This window comes from Camelus bactrianus, chromosome 23, assembly GCF_048773025.1.
Source record: "Camelus bactrianus isolate YW-2024 breed Bactrian camel chromosome 23, ASM4877302v1, whole genome shotgun sequence".
Classification (NCBI taxonomy): domain Eukaryota; kingdom Metazoa; phylum Chordata; class Mammalia; order Artiodactyla; family Camelidae; genus Camelus; species Camelus bactrianus.
The window spans coordinates 13510788-13532328 of record NC_133561.1 but is presented as its reverse complement, the minus strand read 5'-3'; the positions used below and the strand labels follow the sequence as shown (position 1 = coordinate 13532328).

At 33.9% G+C, this 21541-nt stretch overlaps 1 protein-coding gene across 3 annotated transcripts in view; it reads right to left on the bottom strand.

The window, feature by feature from the left end:
* MARK1 (microtubule affinity regulating kinase 1) overlaps positions 1-21541 on the bottom strand; it is a 97284-nt gene that overhangs the window by 25734 nt on the left and 50009 nt on the right. For all 3 annotated transcript variants that reach the window (XM_074351639.1, XM_074351640.1, XM_074351638.1), the window contains exons 4-7: positions 14224-14272; positions 12924-12989; positions 9202-9272; positions 4426-4482 (exon numbers count right to left, since the gene is read on the bottom strand). In XM_074351639.1, the coding sequence (XP_074207740.1) occupies positions 4426-4482; positions 9202-9272; positions 12924-12989; positions 14224-14272 (243 nt within the window). The remainder of the gene's footprint in view (positions 1-4425; positions 4483-9201; positions 9273-12923; positions 12990-14223; positions 14273-21541) is intronic.

Genomic DNA, 21541 nt, shown 5'->3' with positions numbered 1-21541 from the left:
AAACACCACCATACAGCTTCCATTAGATCTTATCTGGTTTAAGCCACCTTTCAGTTTTCTAAAACTAGATTCTCTTCTGGAGGTTTATTATGGTAGAAAGAAGTGATTCCCCCTCCATGTTTTGAAATGCTGGTTTTCTAAAATCTTCCTAAATCAGAATGATTCAATGAAAAACTTTAAATGTACCTTTTAAAATGCAAGGAATTCAGTAAAGGCTTTGCTTTTGAATGTGTTTTGTTTCAAACTCTATATTGCAACTGATAGACTAACAGAGTTACAGCTTACTTCATAGGTGCGTTTTATCAGGTTACAAAAAGGCGTAAAATTTGACTAAGATGAAAATCAGAGTTCTTTAAATCACTGGAAGGTCCAACAGTCAGCAGAGCCAGGTACTCTGTCCATCATACATATCCCCGCCGCCCCCCTCTTCTTTCTTTCTTTTTTTTTTTTTAAGGTATACTGGGTTGGAATATTTGTTTTCATCTTGTTTTAGAAAATGGATACATCTAACACCCATAAATATGCAAAAAATATGGTATCACTTATGACATAAATATAACACCACATACATTTGGGAGATTCGTATTAGATCGTAATATTATGGACTGTGTGGGAAAAAACAGGTTATTTTGATGTTCTGATGTAAGGACCCGGTCACTGTAAATTTCTGAGGCTATCTGGGAGCAAGCAGACTTTTCCCAGTCTCTGAAGATGTCTGGATGGGTGGCAAAGTACCCAGGCTGCCTGAGAAGAGGAGACCGGAGAGGATTTTGAGGTCTCCTTCCCTCCACTGGACTGGAGGGAAAACACAGGGTACTGAACATGATTTTTTGCAGATTTTTTTCATATAAGAAATGAGATGAAAAACTGGGAGTCAAGCATACAGGCAGGTAAATAGTCCTCTTCTTTTTCTTTGTGGCAGTGATTTCCCTTAAAATAGCTGAGGGAGGAAACTGAGAAATGGAGATATTTGGAGCAGCAGAAAATCCATAGCTCAGAAAAATGGAGCCAAAACATGGGATTACTGAACAATTGTTCTAAAACAATTGTTTAGGACAGTATATTCATATTTAACAGAAACCAGAGCTAGTAACTGACAGGGGCAAGGGAAAACAAGTTAAAAAAAAAAAAAGACTCCTAGGTAAGAACATACAAGTTAAATTTGGAAAAATAGAGAAAAAGGAAAAAAAACCTTTTTTACACAAGGACCTTCCTACCTTCATTTAAAAAAAAAAAATCAACCTGGCCCCAAACATTTTTTTTTAAAAAAAAATTGTTATTTTTAAATAACAAATGTATATATTCATGGTATATAACATGATAATTTGATACATATATGTATACACATAATGAAATAATTACTTAAGTCAAAATAATTGTCATAGTTCCTCAGTTACCTTTTTTTTTTTTGGCATGTGTGATAAGAACACTTGAAATCTACTCTCTTAGCAAATTTCCAGCATTCAAAACAGTATATTAATTTTTTGGATTAGACATCAAAAGCTCAGGCAACAAAAGCAAACATAAACAAGTGAGACTACATCAAATAAAGAAACTTCTGCACAGCAAAGAAAGCCATCAACAAAATGACAAGACAACCCATAGAATGGGAGACAATATTTGCCAACCATATCTGATAAGGGGTTAATATCCAAAACATGCAAGGAACACATATAACTCAATAATAAAACAAAAAATACCCAAATAGATTAAAAAATAGGCAAAACATCTGAACAGACATTTTTCCAAAGAAGATATACAGAGATCAACGCGTATCTAAAAAGTTCCTCAACGTCACTAGTCATTAGGGAAATGCAAATCAAAACCACACTGAGATATTATCTCACACCTGTCAGGATCAAAAAAAATAAAAGATAAGAAGTGTCGCCAAGAACATAGGGAAATTGGAACCATTGTGCACTGTTGGGACGACTGCAAATTGGTACAGCCATTCTGAAAAAGAGTACGAGGTTCCTCAAAAACTGAAAATAGAACTACCACATGATCCAACAGCCCCTCTTCTGGGTATACCCGGAGGAAATGAAATCATTTCCTCTGAGAGGTATTTGTGCTCCCATGTTCATTGTCACAGCCATTTCTTGACTATTACACACTTCTTATTCCAAAGTATGCTAGGTTATACTACTTGCATGCATTTGATTTTCACAAAAACATTTAAAACTTCCCTTATTTTCTTTGAACCTTAACATGAGAATGAGCACTGGCTCTTACATCAGACAAACCTGAATCTGTGCCCTGACCTTATTTCTGACTGAATGGGGCCTCAGGCATTTTTAATTAAGGACAAAGTCCTACATTTCCGTATTAAAACAATAATAATGGAAACAAATCTTCTAGCTTTTAATGCTAGATAACTTCATGTGCATATTTCCTTCATTTGCTCAGTGAAAACATTGCCTTTTAAGAAAATATAGCTATAATTTATGTCAGAGAATGCTTTTTCTCTGTTCTCTTCTAGGACTTTTATGGTGTCATGCCTTATATTTAGGTCTTTAAACCATTTTGAGTTTATTTTTGTGTATGGTGTAAGGCAGTGGTCTAATTTTGTTGATTTACATGCGGCTGTTCAGCTTTCTCAACACCACTTGCTGAAGAGACTGTCTTATCTCCATTGCCTATTCTTGCCTCCTTTGTCACTGATTGATTGAGCACAGATTTGTGGGTTTATTTCTGGGCTCTCATCTGTTCCACTGATTTATATATATCTGTTTTTGTGCCAATACAATGCTGTTTGATTACTGTAGCTTTGTAGTATTGTCTGAAGTTTGGGAGGGTTATGCCTTCAGCTTTGTGTTTTCTCTCAGGATTGCTCTGGCAATTCTAGGTCTTTTGTGATTTCATACAAATTTTAGAATTATTTGTTCTAGTTCTGTGAAAAATGTCATTGGTTTTTGATAGAGATCACATTAAATCTATAGATTGCTTTAAGTAGTACGATCATCTTTAACAATATTAATTCTTTCAATCCAAGAGCATGGGATATCTTTCCATTTCTTTGAATCATCTTCAATTTCCTTTATCGATGTTTTATAGTTTTCAGTGTATAGGTCTTTCAGATCCTTGGTTAAGTTTATTCCCCAAGGCGAAAGAAATAAAAGAAAAAATAAACAAATGGGATTGAATTAAACTTATAAGCTTTTGCACAGCAAAGGAAACCATCAACAAAATAAAAGGACAATCAAAGAAATGGGAGAAAATATTTGCAACCGATGTGACCGACAAGGGGTTAACATCCAAAATATACAAACAGCTCATACAATTCAATAGAAAACAAACCAAAACAAAACAAAACAAAAATAGCCCAATAAAAAAATAGGCAGAAGACCTAAACAGACATTCCTCCAAAGAAGACAAACAGATGGCCAACAGGCACATGAAAGGATGCTCAACATATCTAATTATTAGAGAAATGATAATTAAAACCACAATGACGTATCACCTCACACTGGTCAGAATGACCATCACCAAAAAGTCTACAAATAATAAATGCTAGAGAGGGTGTGGATAAAAGGGAACCCTCCTACACTGTTGGTGGGAATGTAAATTGGTGTAGCCACTATGGAAAAGAGTATGGAGGTTCTTGAAAAATTAAAGATAGAGCTATTATATGATCCAGCAATCCAACTCCTAGGCATATATCTGGAAAATATAAAAACTCTAATTCAAAAAGATACATGCACCCCACTGTTCACAGCAGCACTATTTATAATAGCCAAGACATGGAAACAACCCAAGTGCCCACCAACAGATGACTGGCTTAAGATCTGGGGTGTGTGTCTGTGTGGAATAATATTCAGTCATAAAAAGAATGAAATACTGCCATTTGCAGCAGCATGGATGAACCTACATAATATCATACTAAGTGAAGTAAGTCAGACAGAGGAAGAAAAATATTATGCGGTATCACTTATGTGTGGAATCTAAAGAATAATACAATGAATCTATATACAAAACAGAAACAGACTCACAGACATTGAAAACAAACTTATGGCCACCGAAGGGGAAAGGGAGGTGGGGAGGGATAAATTAGGATTATGAAATTAACAAATACAAACTACTACACAGAAAACAGATAAGCAACAGGATTTACTCTATAGCACAGAAAACTATATCCAGTATCTTGTAATAACCTATAATGGAAAATAATCTAAAAAAATATACATATATAACTAAATCACTTCACTGTACACCTGAAACTAACACAATATTGTAAATCAACTATACTTCAATTTTTTTTTAAAAGAAAAGAAATACTGCCTTTTATAAAAAGTTGCTATGAGAATTAAATGAAAACTAAGTACCCTGCATACTGCCTGGCAGAATTAGGCAATCAGAAAGATAGCTCTAATAGTACAAATATCTGTTAATAATTAAGAAATTTTTGTTATAAAATCAATGGCTTACCTTAAGATCACGGTGAACAATGCACTTCTGATGACAATACTGTACAGCAGACACAATCTGAAATAAATATTTGAATAGATTCAAAATCATTTTATGGTTAAAAAAATCTCAATTTTTCCCCAATTATAATTCCAATTTTGAGAAATTACTAACTTAGATTTCAAAGTTACATTTAGTAATTTTACTGTTTCTTTAGTTCAGAAAACTATACAGAGTGATGAAACTTCGACTTTTAAATTGGATAATGTGGAAAAGTAGTATTCTCTTGCTTAAATACACTAAAATATTTGTCAGAGTCCATGAAGATTTTGTATGCGCTGTTATATTTTTCTGTTTACATGATCAAATGTGTACAATTTATAAGTTTTGGTCAAATGGTTTATTCCAGTGTTGGAATAAGAGTTTTTTGGCACACATGGATCAGTATTCTAAGCTAGATGGCTCAAGTTCAAAATGCAAAACTCTCTTTTAGGAATTATATTAAATGTGTTCAAGGCATGCTGCTTTCAGGAAGCCAAGTGACTAAGAACTTATCAACAGGGTATTTAGCAACATACTATTTTTGTCTGTTGATATATAAAGAAATGAGAAAAATTTTGAGCCTTAAAAGGAAACGTACTTATCAAAAGAAAAGAGATAAAAATGAAATTCAATCTTAAAGCTGCTGCTAATTCAACTGGGCAAAGTAGTCTATCCTCATAACTAGATTTTGTGTGCAGTCTTAATTTTTAACTATTATCTAGGGCTTTTGGTGACAAGGGTGAAACAGGAAGGAATTTAATAATTTAAGGGCCCAAAATACAAATGAGAAATAGGTTATAAACAATCCTATGACAGTTATGTACTTTATTACATAAAATACAGGAAAAGAATGAATCAGATAGCAGTCAAGCAGGAGCTCTTTTATACATATATCTGATACATAGGATGGCCATTTTAATGCACAGCAGAACATTCAATTCTGTGGATTCAGTTAAATGCAAACACAGTTTGAATGTTGAATATTGGTTAGGCATTTACAAATGGGGATAGAAATGAGATTTTTTAAAAGTCTAAAGGAGATGCAAAGTATGACCATGCTAATAGGATACTGGTTAGGAAAAAAAAAAGCTTCAAAGTAGTACAAGTGAAAGCAATATTTCAGTATTATAAAATTATTCTAATGTATATTAAAATGGTTCAAAGACAGAGAAGACATGAATTCAAAACAAAATCAACACACAATGAGTAAGATGCAATTCAATTAAATTCATTTTGATTCAACAGTCAGTTTATTGAGTACCTGCTATGTGCAAGAAAATGTGCTGGTTGCTAAGGGAATATAACAAATGAACACTACACATGAACCCTGCCTTTAAGGAGCTTATAGACTGATTAGGAGGAAAGGAGGGAAAAATAGGTATATGAGTAACTACATATAATACAGATAGTATCATAGAAGAAGAGGTACAAAGAAGTGAAGGAATAATAAAAAATGAAGAATAATTTCAGTTAGTAGGTGATGTTTGATCTGAGCCATCCATGAAGGACAGTGGTGATTTGGGGATGGGGAGGCAGAGGGTGAGGTGGTGAAATGCACTGATGTTGAGGCAATACAACATATTTGAAAAACAGGTGGGAAAATGGTAATACTGGGAGTTAAACCTTGATAGGCAGGTTGGTAAAAAAAAAAAAAAAAAAAAAGCCTCTGAATTCCAAAGTAGGCAGGTACTACGGAACCATAAAATGTTTTTGAGCAGAGCAATTGCAAGTAATCATAATCAATGAAGTGTGTCCCCCCAGATAAAGCAGAATCCTACAATGAATTTATGTAGTGTTAGTTTTCTTAAGCAACATGCTTCTAAATTCCAATCTCCAATTTTCACTAAAATATGTTCATTAATTAAGAGATACACATTTGTATGTAAACATTAATACACCTTATTGAACATACTATATAGGCTACAGTGTGTTCATACTTAGGGCTGTTTTTGTATCATGGATGACAGAAATGTGCTGATAACAGTATCATTCTTTTCAAGTCACCGTCTCTTGGTACAGTGAAGGCATGCTATAGATAACGACTTGGTTACCATGAACAAGCATCTCACATCAGACAGAATGGTCCCTACGAAAGCAACTCTATAGGCACTTCTGGAATAAAAATCTCCCAAATTTTCAGGCCTTATGAAGGGGAAGATAATTAAAGACAATGCTCTGAATTAGGTATTCCTTCCCCCCAAACTCTATGACCTCTGACCTCTAGCAGACAAACACGGTAGTTCATAATATTACCACTCTTATCTTCTAGGGTTCACTGTCTTCTGGGAAAGAGAAGTTCTGGCTTCTGATTCACTGACATCCACAAGCCCAAGTTTTACTGCATTATTCTATGGCCGGACCCTCCCATCTCAAAACTTTCTGTACATCCATTAATTGGATATAGGAACTTCCCTATGATCCTTTTGTTATGAATCTTGAAAAATGATTGACAATCAGGCCTGCAGTGACCCTAAGACCAGACATGTCAATGTTTTTTCACGAAGAGCAATTGTGGGGGCTGATTTGCAATTATTTTTAAGTGGGTCAGGAATTCCTAAATTTTTAGTAGTAGTCTTGATATTGGAAAAGCTAAATCAATATTATGCTTTTCTTGTAGGCCTTGAAATCTTAAGGAATGCAGAGCATGATATGGGCTAAATTGGTCTTAAACTATCCTAGTGTCTGATACATTTAGTAGTAGGGTCAAGGATACATATATATACACATATATATATATATGTATATATATATATATCCTTACCAATACAGTACATTCTCCTTCACTGTTAAACTTTTTAAAAGTAATTTTATGAAATAAAGAGCAAATAAAAATAAAAGTAAATATACATTTATTAGAGTTTTAGTTAAACCTATAAAGAAACATAAACTTATCAAAAATAAATTTAAAAACAAATGTAACTTTTTGCCAAATAATTATAAAACAATATGTGAGTGTATCTCTGGTTTTTAAAAATGTGAATTCATTATCTATTTAATTTGAGGGGAACACATAAAGATAGCAAATACATTTAATATTTATAATAAATACATAATTATTTTAAAATTTCCATTGTTTTACATCTTAAATAGCATTCAACACTCAACTTTTGATTTCAAAGTAACTCAGACTTAATTTTTAAAAAGAGCTAATTAGGAATTATTTGGATCTTTATGAAAATATCTGCGTCCCAGCCTCCCCTCCTGCTGGGCAAAGATGAGCAACCTCTTTAAAACAGCAGCTGTTTTCACCTTCTCTGATTTCATATGGTACCTAGTACAATTTTTGAACACAAGATGTTTCCAATAAATAAATAAAACCAACTGACTAAAAAGAATAAGAGTGAGTAGTAACAGTCTCCTTAAAAAATATATTAAGATCCCAATGGGAAGACTGAATGTTAACTGGAATTTTCCTCCTAGTTGGCTACTAACTAACATTAGGGTGACTGAGGTGGAAAGAACAAGGTTATCCAAGGTGATGACTATACCGCTTTACTTAAGTAAGTGTGGATTTTCAATACAGGATAGAAAAGAATTTAACCTTATGTGGCTGAACACCATCCAGTTTCTCAGTGTTGCTTCCTCATTACCAGTTGTCTTTAGATTCAGCTATTTTAAGATGAATGTTGCTAGGAATCTATCCTAAATATAAGGACTATGCACATTTTTGGTTTAAAGAATTTCATATACTGTATTCCAAAAAGTAATGATTCTGTGAGATATTAATCACAGAGGTTTCACAAAATAAACTCACTCCACGATCAGTTAGGAGAACGCTATGTCAAAAAAAAACCAAACCAAAAACCAAAAAACACCGAACAGGTTTTTTTCCTCCTCTCTTCTTTAGGACTTCTCCAATTGTTTATATGTCAACATAGATGCAAAATCTCTCAGAGGAAGATCTCATATCAGTAGTCAGTGTTTCCCAATCGTACTGATTACAGCATCCCTTTAATTGCAGAATTAGGTGTACAAAAGACATACTGGACTATTTTTTAATGAAATATTTTAAATTCACCTAGGTAAAGTTTGGGGTATAGTAAGTTGTCTGCTAAAACTTTACTTCAGTAAATTTTATAAACAATTTACAATTCATTGATTTGTCATTTCTACAGTATGTATACTAATTTTAATTATATCACTCCTCAGAATTAAAAACAAAATCCTAGATGAACTTAAAGTATTTTTCCTTATTTTAACATTTCTGTAACGAATCATATTCAAGTTGACCTGGCAATATAAATATCTTACCATATTCTTCTCCGCACTGGCCAGGTTCCTTGCCTACTTGACTAAATAAAATTGATTGGAGTCTTTAAATCCACAAAAATACGAGTTCTAACACCAAGAAATTTAAAATTATTTTTAAAAATATAATAACCTCTTTAAACACCACACATTTATACTGTATAAAGCTAATTATACTTGATAATATTATTGGATAAAGGATTAAGTATTTTCTTCTATCTCAAGTCTAGTTTGTATTTCTAAGACTATCAGAGTTACTAATAAGATGAGTCTCACCTATAAACATTTTGCTATTTATATGATCTAAAAACAACCAACTGCAACTATTTTAAATTTAAATTCAGGAAGAACAGATTTCTTTTTCAGTTTTTCCATTCTTAAAAAGTGTAAGAAAGTAGGAATTTTTCTTTTTAAAGTACCATGTACTCTGAATCGCGGTTTGTGACAGTGTCCACTGTACATCACTAAAAATATCAACAAAACAAAGTTGAAAACTACTTTCCATACCTGCCTAAATTTTGCACGGGCCTCTTTTTCTTTCATTCTTCCATGGGCAACTAAGTAATCAAATACTTCACCTGAATCAGAAAAGTAAAGCAGGCAGTAAAATATACATAGATTTTCAATGAACAATATATGCAATGTCAAGTTTTTGCCTTGTTTTTAAAAACGCTTTTGCCCACACTTTTCTGACAGCTCAATATAAATTGCAAACTATAACATAAATAGAAAAAAAAAGAAAAAATACATATAAAATTGAGTATCTGTAGCAGCTTATGATTTAGCAAAACTATTAAAAACATAAGAAAACTTTCTTTCTGCTTTCAAGTATTATGTAAAAATACAGTCAACTCTTTATTATCCATTCTAATAAAGGGAAGCCCCGGCGTGGGCAATCAAAAATTACGTATGACTTTGTATTTGGGGCATATATTTTGAGTAACAAAGTTGTATTATGTTGGCTGTCTCCCTCTCTTAAAGTCATACAGTCTTGGTCAAATTCCATCTCACTCCTTCCATCCACATTGATTTCTTTCTTCTAAGGTCTATACCAATATGCTCATTCTCACTGTACTCATTTCATCCGTTTTGTTACTTAACTATTTATTATACAGAATTAAGTCATCCTCGTGTGCATCTCCTATTACCCCAAGTGAACTGCAGACTCCTTGAACATTGTCATCATATCCATATTTTATTTGTATTCCCCAACCCCATGACAGAACACAAAGTGGACAGACAATACATATTGAAATAATTTAAAGATAACTAGATACTATAAACATTCTCTAATAGATCATTTACATGTCTGTTTTTCATTTTTCTCTAGTCAATAATATTTTTAAAAACCCCACAAACCAATGTTTACTTATATTATTAAAAATAAAATATCCTAGTGTAAGGGGTAAAATTTTTGTATTCTTATAATGTGAACCATATAGAGACACATGTGTATTAAAGACTCAAAGCCACTTAAAGAGTTCTTCTAAAGTACAGTGAAGTGGTTAAAAACTCAGGTTTTAGAATCAGACCAATGTTGGTATGAGTCCTAATTTAGCCCTAAGTAGCTACTGGGAGACATCAGAAAGATTTCTTAACTTTATCAGGACCCAGTTTCTCCCTGTTACCTGTCTCACGTGGCTACTGTGAAGATTAAATGAAATAATGCATGTGCTTATTTAGCACAGTGACTGGCATATAGTAAGCACTCAATAAATTATATATTTGTATCTAGGTATATGTAATGATGTATGTCAGATGAAACTAAGACATCTACAATGTTAGACAGCATATTATATCAAGCATACATAAATGATTAAATGGGATGATGAAAACAGAGAAATGAATAAATGCTCTATTGACCCATCATAGTAGTTAATTCTAGATATGTGAACTTAGGCTGGGAAAGACATGGTGAGTTCAAAAATCTGGACTACTCTCCAGTTCTGCGTGGGACACTCATACCCTGGATGTTTACATGACTCAGTCCTTTACTCATTACATATTATTTGTTTATGATTTGCTTCCCCAACTAGAATGTAATCTTTCTGAGGGCAGAGACTTCATCTTTGCATATCCATGTGTTCCTAGCACCTAGAATATCACTAAATACATAGTAAACATTTAATAAATATTGTATGCATGAACAAAAGAAGGAATAAACACACCATTCCAGAGTAGCCCTGATATCTATTTTTAATAGACTCCTTTGAATGAAACATGGTTCAAAATCATAAAGGAGTTCCCCACCCTTCTAATCACTGAAGATCTTCTGCCCCATTAGTGACCCAGAATCAACAGATCTACTCCTGGCAAAGAGGCAGTTGTCTGACTCAACTAACCCTTGTTCAGCTTAGGATTCTAGTGTGCATGTCAGGTTCAATCCTAAATTATCTAGAAATTTCAAAGTGTTCTATTTTCCAGAGTCCCCTTGACATTTATAGATTAAAAAGGCAAGAAGATGATTCTAGATATACTGCTACAGAACCATGATGGTTTTGTTACAGGATCACTGACTGGCGAGAGCCAAAGAAAACCTACCAGGAGGAATCAGAATTGAGTAAGGGACCACCTGGTTTTGGCCGAGCTGCAGTGCACATCTCTCTACACTACACCCCACTGCCCTTCCCAGGCCACTGAAGGAGAGCACTGATGGCCCCATGTGCTGTCTATGACTCCAGCCATTGCTCCCCTTCATAAGCACCAATAGAGAGTTGACTGTACTTACCATTAATCGTTAAAGCAGTATACATATTAACACAGCCTTTGGTGGACCTTCATAAAAATAGAACAGTGTCCACAGACCTTTAGCAGTCTATAATTTCTCACATAAGTATGTCTAGCCCCATTCTCTAGACTTCAGATCACGAAAAGGAAAAAAGTCAACTGAACTAAACACTCAGGGTTCCCACACTGATGAACTGTTATTTAAATGTAACTAAAGGATAGAAAAACAGAGAAATAGTCCATTATGTGGTATTTGTAGGTTCATTAATTTTATTATAGACTGATATTCTATGCAAATTTGCACGGCTGTATTAATATTTTTTAAAATCCTATAATAACAAACATTAATGACATAGGTTTTGGGGTTAAAAATCTACATTGCAATATTTTAAGTATGAAAAAAAGCTCTGTAAAAAACCAAATCTATTAAAACTTTCAATTTGCACAAAAATCTGAAAAAAGCAACTAAAATGTCTAATATTTGTAGTAAATTTTTTTAGAAATCTAAGAGCCATTATAAAAATACACAGCATAGATGATATAGACTAAAATTAATCATCTTTATTCTAGTTACAGAAAATCTGAATCACCATAAAAATCTACACACTTTATTACCTAAAAAGATTCAAAACTAAATTCAATATTATTTTTTTCTACTGATTAGCAAAAAAGTTAATTAGCCAAAGTGGCTGAAATAATTTCTACTGCCCTCCTGCTTCTTCAATTGCTTAAATTCTCTAAGCCCTTAAAACCTTCAAGTATTCTCATTTTATTTATGAAATGATTTAACTCCATAAACTTTAAACTTGTTTCTGAGGAAGTTAAGGCTTATGCCTAAAAGAACAGTGATTCTCATTTGAAGGAAAGTGCAGGAGATGAAAATGACTTATATTTCAGTGTTTAAAAATCATTCCTATTTTTGACACTATATAGTCAAAATATACTTTATATTCTAACAGAAATGTATCTTACTATTTCCCTGTCAACTCAGTCTTCTAACTTATAAAATATATAGATCAATATTTGTTTAAATTAAAAGATTTTATGGATTATCTTGAAAATGTATGTATATTGAGAATCTGTCCTTTATAAACAATTAGTGAAATAAAACATTAGACCTAGAACATACTTTTACTATAAACTTTATTAAATATATTCTGAATCTGAGACTTTCTGCTTATAGTCAACAGCTTCTAATAATAACATCATGATATATTATAATATTTAGATAAGAGAATTGAAACATTCACAGATAATGCAAATTTAGAGTTTTGAAAAATGTGCCTAAGTAACTTTCAAATAAGCCAAAATCCAACTTTTAAATGTAGGATCAATAGGTCTTGAAGGCAAATACTGAATTTTCAATTTAGAGATATCATTTAAAGGCATTTTACTAAAACTATAGATTTACTAACAATGAGAACACGAAGGTTATCATGAACATTTAGATGTTAACAATCTGTATGTCTCATAAAGGTAACTTTCATTCCCCTCATCCTTACCCCCACTCGCGTATTCCATGACTAAATAGAGGGTCTTCTCTGTTTCTATAACTTCAAACAATTTTACTGAAAAAAAGAAATTAGAGATAAAATGCTATAATTGTTAGCACATATTGGATATGTGTTAAGAAAATTAAGGTAACACTAAACCAGTGGAAAATTTGAGTATTTACTAAAAATTATTAATTACCACTTAAAATTTCTCTCAAGTTATTACTAGCATGGAAGAAAATCATTTACCATGAAGTGATTTGGAATCAACTGCTCGGTCAAAAGACAGTTACGTTTCTGGGATTAAAAAATCAATCCTTAAAAAAAAAATTCTTTTTCTAATTAGAGTAAGGTAATAAAAAGGAAAAATTTAAAATCACAATAATAAAATTTTAATTATAGCTTAAAAAGGTACTATTATTATAATGAGCCTATCAGAAAATGTTAAATGGGGGTGGGAGTACAGGTCAGAGGTAGGGTAAATGCTTAGCACGCATGAGGTCCTGGGTTCAATCTCCAGTACTTCTGTTAAAAAAATAAATAAATACACCTAATTACCCCCTCCCCCTCAAAAAAATCAAAAAATAAAAAACGTTAAATAATCTTTGGTACAGAAACAAAAAAAATTTATAATTATGTGATATTTTTAAGTTTCTGTTTAAAAAACTACTAAATTATCATACTTGTGTGGCTAAAATTATAAACCACAAGTAATTGCATTAGTATCTCTAATAAACAAAGGATTTTTTAATGTGGAAAAAACATGAGTTTCAAAAATAAATAGATCAAGAGAAGAATTGCTTTTTAACTTCTTAAAAGCCAATGACTTTGTATAATACATGCAATCAATAAACTTATTTGTAAATATGGGGGAAAAACAGAACTTAAGAAAAAAATTCACTAAAGTTGAAATCAACTATTTTCTTTAAAAGCCAAATTACTTATTTTGCTTATAAACTATGATCAAACCCAAATGCATATTATCAAGTTATCTAGAATTATTTTTTATAAATACCTAGAGAAATTTAGAGATCTCTCTTTAGAGAACTTTAGTAAGAAGATACAAAAGCCATTTGTATGCATTAACTCCAAGTCACATATGTTATTTTAGTGGAGAGCAGAAGGTAGCAAGGCAGTAGAAAACAGCAATGTGTAGCCTTCAGTTTAACTTCTTTATAATCTGTTTTCACCCAAAGTATCACTTTCTCAGGTTATCACTTTTCTTCTTTTTATTTAAAACTGTATCTTTTCAAATTGTCTCAAATTAAGGAAAATACTTCATCATTAATTGTATGTATAAATTTCATACCTATGTTAGGGTGATTTAATATCTTCATTATTCGTACTTCTCGAAACAACTGTTGAAGAAAACAAGTAAACATATTTCTGTTAAAAGTTACACTCAAGCAGAGAACAATCAAAACATCTATTTGAAGAAATTCATTTGCTTACAAGCCACTACAGGATCCTGGTCAAGTAAGAGGTTTATTTCACAGTCCCAACTCTAACCTTGCTGAGACTTGGGTTCCAGGACAACTTTAACTAGATAAACTCAAATGGTTGTGTGTGTGTGTGAATATATCATATATAATAAAATAAAACATTTATTCAAATATTCTTCATTACTAGGAATAAAAGAAAAATACTGTGGAAATGAAACTAAATGATTAATCACATGATTTTTATCCAAAAACATCCATCCCTGGGGGGTCTGACTCTTTAGTCATCTCTACTGGTTGATCAGACATTTTATAAAAGATTAAATGATCTAAATCTACATTTAAATAAAACCAGACAAAAGAAACAAACTACCTTTAGTAGCATTTTTTAGGGAGACTTGTATAATAATATTAAAAATAATAAAAATATATTTACCACTTTCTATAAAACCAAAATAAAATAAGTTACTTGAAATATAAATGTTAAAATTTCCCTTCCTTTTATTTTACCTTTTATAAACAATGTATGACCCATTTTTCAAAAGCACCTACTTTTCAAAAGCATTCCTACCAGCAATGAGAGTTTCTGTTGCTCCACATCCCTGCCAGCACTTGGTGTTGTCTGTGTTTGGGATTTTCACCATTCTAATAGGTGTGTAGTGGTATCTCATTGTCGTTTTAATTTGCAACTCCTAACAATGTATGGTGCTGATCTTTTTATATGCCTCTTTGCCATCTATATATTTTCTTGGATGAGTTGTCTGTTCAGACCATTTGACCATTTCTTAATCAGCTGTTCATTTTCTAAACTCTTGCCAGTTCTCAACAATACCAGACGCCAGTGGACAGTAGGAAGCATGGACTACTCATCAGATACCACGCAGATTCTAATCTGTAACACCAGAGGATGAGTCTTTCCCATGAGCAGCCCTGGAGGTCCTGGGCAGAGGGAGCCAGGAGTCACATACCCTTACTTCCTCCTCACAGGTCTCACAGGGGTGAAGGCGTTGGTCTGAGCTGGGTGGACTCAGATTAGCAGAGGGCACAGTGGAACCTGGGTGGGATAACAAGAGGGAGGATTGAGGGGACCTATTACCCCAAGATGGGAGATGCTGCCCCTGCCCAGGGCTTCTCAGGACTGGTAGCAGGGACAGAGCTCTGCAGGGTCTCCTGTGTTCCTGGGAGAGAGCGGTAGTCCACTCAGAACACACGCAGTGTTTTTATCTGGGCTCCTGACACCACCTGGGCCTCCTTACTCTGCTCACCTGGTGCTCCCCCTCAGAGTAAGGCCCTCACCTCCTTGAGAACCCTAAAGAGGAAGTAAGGGAGGCAGCTCATCCGATGACCACTGCCCAGGGAGTCCTTGGGCTGTAGGCAGTGCTAGGGCTCTGTGGCTTAGATTTTCAGAGGCTCTGTACTTCTGGTTTCAACTTTTTTTTTCTTATTATAACACATTAGCGGATACAATTCACATATGACATGGGCAGAGTAAATTCACATATAACTATAAAATCACAACTCACAAATTTGATGATCCTCCATTTTACTGTAAGCAGAGTTTTTCCTCCAGAAAAACAAGTCAAATATCATGCCTGCTCTTGATTTTTGAATGGCTTTCATAAGCCCATTTTATAAGCACTGAGTAATAAAATCACCCATTTAAACATCTGAAATATAATTTTATAAGGAAACATACCTATTTGTAACTAAAGTAATTTTTTAGATAGTAACATTTTCTTTTTAAAAAAATTGCCTTTTCCCCCGAACTTCCACCCACAAAGCAAGAATGTATTATAAAAAATAAATACAAATAGTCCCTATTTGGTTTTGCTATACTATACAGATTTTAAAGTTTTTGGACTTGTTAATAATATGAGTAGCATTGTTGTAAGTTACATTTGCATTCATCCATGTTATCACTATTGTGTGCTTCTAATAATGTCCCTGATACCAATGCTGTTCTCTTACACTTACATGTAAGTAAATAATCTGTTTTCTTCATCTATTCTTGCTTTCTTATTTAAACTTTATTCATCTATTAAGTTGTTAGGTACAGCTGTACATTTTTGTGCTTTTGTAACTGGCCTCCACAAAACCAAGTGTTCCTCAGTCTCTCCTCTGCAAAACCTGCTGAGTGACGCCTGTGCACCCTCAGTGCTGCTCCAGGTGCTCCCTGCACCCTATGATCCACAGTTAAGCAGCAAGCTTACCAAAGGTTATGGAGGCTTCAGACACATCTGTCAGTTAGAGTTGTTACTGCAAATAGATAATTTAACTAATATATTAGTTTTCTATTGCTGAATAACAAATTACCACTCCCTAGCAGCTTCTAACAACACACATTTATCATCTCATAGTTTGTGTGTGTCAGTCATGGTGCATCAGGGTCACAGATGAACTGGGTCCTCTGCTCAGGGTCTCGCAAGGCTGCCATCCAGGTGTTCTCCAGGCTGCGCTCTCATCTAGAGGTGTGACTTGGGAAGAACCGTCCACTTCCAAGCTAACCCTGCTAATTCTGTGGGCAGAATTCATTTCCTTACAGCCAGAGGGCTGAAGACCTGGCTCCGTCTCCATGCTGGCTCTCCAATGGAGGCTGCTCTTGCCTCCGAGAGACTGCTCATTGGTCTTGCCAAGCAAGCTTCTCCAACGTGACCCTTTACTTTAAGAAGCTAGCCAGGATACTCTCCAGAGCAAGTAGGCTGGCGAGACAGTCTTACATAACATAATGTAGTCATGGGAGGGAAAACCCATCCCCTCTTCCTAATTCTATTGGTTAGAACAACTCACAGGTCCTGCTCATGCTCAAGGGGAAGGGACTATTTGAAGGTGTGAACACCAGAAGGCAGTGATCTCTGGGGGCTGCCTTAAGGTCAGTCCAACAGGATTAAATTTTACATAAACCAATGAATTATAAATTTCCTGCTTAACAAAACAAAGCAAATTGAACACCTTGTAAATACTAGATAAGAGTTGTTAAAGAATTTTAAAAATTCTATCTGTATCCCTGCAGCAGTTTGCTGGTCTAGTAACATGAAGTGTGGGTGCTGCTTTCCCCTGCAGGTGATGCTCAGTTCCAAGGGACTGTCAGGACCCTGTTTAGACTTTCTCAGAGATGTTAGGCATTGAGGGATTTCATATATATGATATGCCTATGTTAACAAAACCCTACAGATTAAACTTTCAGCTTTTTACTTTCCAGGATCATCATTTTGCTCTTTTTAGCTTCCAGACATCTGAATGGAACATTAAATATTTTACAAAGTTATTGCTAGTAGCAGTGTAACAACTTAGGCTGACTTCTTAAGTTCTTCCCAAGAAATAGTAGTTCAGAAAAATCTGAATACAATAAGTATATATTACATGATTCCTAACTTTAAAAAAAGATTGTTTAGTATTACTTCCCAAACTGGACAACTTATAGTCAATTCACTGCTAAATAATAGAAGGGAATATGCTGATAATCTGTGCCACCTTGTCAAAATTTTATCTTCCTAAATAAATGATAAGACTCTTATTTTTTTATGAACTAGTACCAATTTTATATTGCTAATGTCTTTCCCAAGGCCTTGTACAATGTTGGGCTCAAGTTGGTGCTAAGTAAATACAGTTGTTTGAGGTATCAAGTCAAATCATTTTAGAGAGAAGGTACTAAGTATAAAATAGATTAAGCTTGAAAAGATGTCCAACCTCACTAGATAAAAATCATGGAAATTAAAACTAGATACATTTTGCTTCTATAAGGTTGGCAAAAATTAAGAAATCCGATAATCTAAAGTGCTGACAAAAATGTGGAGCAACAGCAAACTTCATACAATATTAGCTGAAGTAGAAATTGGTACAACCATTTTGAAGAACAATTTGACATTATTTAGTAAAGCTGAGGATATGCAAGCCCTTCAACCTTGCAATCCTACTTGGAGAGCTATGCCATTCTACACATCTTTACAAAAAGGTATACACAATAATCATCATTGCAGCATTGTCTTTAATAGCAAAAACAAAAAGCTAACTAGAAAAAGAAACATTAAAACCATAGGTACAATCTAAATATAAACCAACAGAAAAATAGACAAACTGTAGTATTTATCTATTGATAAGAGAATGAGTAAACCCTGGCTTATTCATACAATGGCATACAATAACAGTGAAAATAAATGAACTAAACTATATAGACTAACATAAATAAAACTGTTAAGACTACAGTAAATAAAAAAACAAGCTGCAGAACAATAGGAAGTTTAAAAAATAAATAATATATAGCATTTTATGTACAGAAACACACACGTGGAAATTTTTTTTTAAAAATTAAATGGGAATAAGAAAGACCAAATGCAGGACAGTAGTTATTTTTAAGTAGAAAAAGACAGGACTAGAACCAAGAAATGACATACAGGGTTTCAACTGTATCTGTAATGTTCTATCTAGTAAAAAAAAAAAAAGATTAGAAACATTTTATTCTAATAAACATTTTATTCCAATAAATAAATAGCATGAGAAAGCGACTTTTTTTTAATGGGAAAGATGTTTTGAAGTCTCCATCTAAAAATTAAAAATAGACTAGTATACAATGTCAACAAACTGCCCAACTTAGAAAAAAATAGGAGTATGACTCCTATTATTAAACTATTAAATAACTAAATGAGAATATGATTTTTAAAACAGCCAGAGAGTAACTCTAAATTTCATAAGTGATTTAAAGATTCCTAGCTTCCTCCATTTCCAAGAGAAAATTCTTCCATATCTGTTTCAGTAACTATGACATAATTTCCTGAGAACATAGAAATAGATGTATGCTTGGCAAATAAAGGCCAAGCAATTAAAACAGAGATCTTAAGAGTCAGAGGCAGAAAACAAACATCAAAAACAAAATCCAAACAGAACCACTACCAAAATCAAAGCAAACACTAAAGAGATTGTTTACGATGAATAATTCTTGGTTACGAGTGTTTAATTTTAAGAAGGGCAGGTGGACTTAACAGTGTTGTGGAGACAGGAAGAGTTTCCCTGAAGAAATGACTCTAAGGCTGAAATGTGAGAAATGAGTAAGAGTTGACTAAGTGAAGAGGGGGTGATAAAGGCTTACACACAGGGTGGGGTGAAAAGCTACAAAGACCTGGTGACTTGAATAAAGAGTATGAATAGGAGCAGATGAAAAAGAGTCACTGAAGTCAGGGGAGCAGGGGATGAGGAGAGCGGGGAGAAGCTTGGGGTGTTGGGGGACCATGAGGTGAAAAAGAAGGTAGGGCCTTGTATACCATATTAATGAATTTGATGTCTATACTACCAAAAATGGAATGCCATCTAAAAGTTTAAATAGAAGGATGACATAATTAGACATACTTTGCATTCTTGATGACTTTTTAAAGTGTATGCGTGTGTGTGTGTGTGTGTGTGTGTGTGTGTGTGTGTGTAGGATGCAAAATGAATGCATAAAGACTGGTTAGAAGGCTCCTAGGGTAGTCCAAGGGAGAGAGAATGGTAGCTTTGTCTGGAGGGTTGTGCCGGAAAAAAAGACAAAAGCAGACATTCTCAAAAGATATGTAAGCAATAAAAGAAGCACAACTCAAGGATGAATTAGATGGTGAGAATGAGGAAGAGGCAGGAGTCAAGGACAGTTCTGAGGTTGCTGGCTTGCACAACCTGGAGACAGTGTCATTCACTGAGAAAGGACGCTGAAGAGCACCCGGTGGGCAAGGTATCGAGCAGGTGGGGCAGAAATCATGAGTTCACTTTCAGACATGACGAGTTTGGCCTAACTTTGAGGGATTACAAGCAAATGTAATATACAGATTTGTGAGTTTGCTTACAGGTGATAATTTAAACCAGTTACCTTTGAGACAGCCTACAAAGAACACAGGGAGAGAAGTCTTAGGACCATGCCTTGTAAAGCTCCAACATTGAGTGGCGAACAAAAAGGACAATGACTCCATTTAAAGGAAACAGAAAAGGAGGAGCCAAAAATGCAGAAGAAAACATAAGGAGAAATATAACCTTCTTTCAATAAATATTTGGTAGATTAAGAATTAATTAATGAACACATGTATTTGGTTCAATGACATACAGCTTGAACCATAAGACAGTTTCCATTTCTAGCTTTACTTTTTTTTTTTAACTTTTTATTTCTTCTAAATTTAAAAAAAACTTAAGTCACAATCACAGATTGATTGGAGAAAAAAACAAAGCATTGGGTAATGTGTCAGACATTCAGATTAATTACCAGATCCAACCTTATAAAAGCATTTCTCCGAGAAGACTGCACACAGCTCTCAGAAGAGATTCTAGGCTGCTGATTTAATCACACTCAAAAGCTTGAAGACTGGAAGTTTCAATTTGAGGGATAATAGCAAATGGATTCTTAATATGCTCTTTGCGTGCACTTGCTCTGGAAGGCATTCTGCATATCTGCATAATAGTATGTCACTGAACTCTTTGTCTAATAACTAAGAGGGCCCTTTTTTAACCAGGTTTAGAAAAGTCAGATTTTTGGTCAGTGAACTGCTTGAAATACAGTTTGGTGTTTACAGAAAATCTGGTTATCTTATCTTCAACATGTAAACCATTGATATTTCAGCTAGACATTAACATTACTGATATCACCTTTTAAAAGAAAATTGTTTGTACACCTTCTCCTTCAAATCCATTGTATTTCAGTGTGAAAGATATACTTCCTACCAATTCTTCACACTGTTTGCTAGAGACATCTTTCAATAGCCAAGATTTGATGATAGTCTCTGTTTTCAGTATCCCTTTAAAACCAAATCAAGATCAGATGTATGTTAGTGACCAGAAATTTCATGGACTATGAAGCAATGAATGACTGGGCATTAGGTATGATCTTACTTATTCAGGTAGAAGTATCATTCCTTGCAGTATATATAAAAAAAAATCAGTAATGATTCAAAGACAACTTTTGCAGTCAAAACCCAGCTTACTAAATGCTAACTCTTATCATTTAGGTTTTCATCGACCCACAAAAGAACTTGTCAAAACTCTTCCTTCAAATGATCCACACACATGAAAAGAACTGTATGGAAGAAGTACTTAGCACAGAGTGGTTTTGTGCAGCTACAAAGTGAAATGTGCTACACAGCATGCGTATGTGAGAGTAACTACTATTTCAATCTGTGTCCAACAGAGATTTGTTAGAATATTATTACCAAGGATCTTCTGCTGTGTCCTTGATCAAAA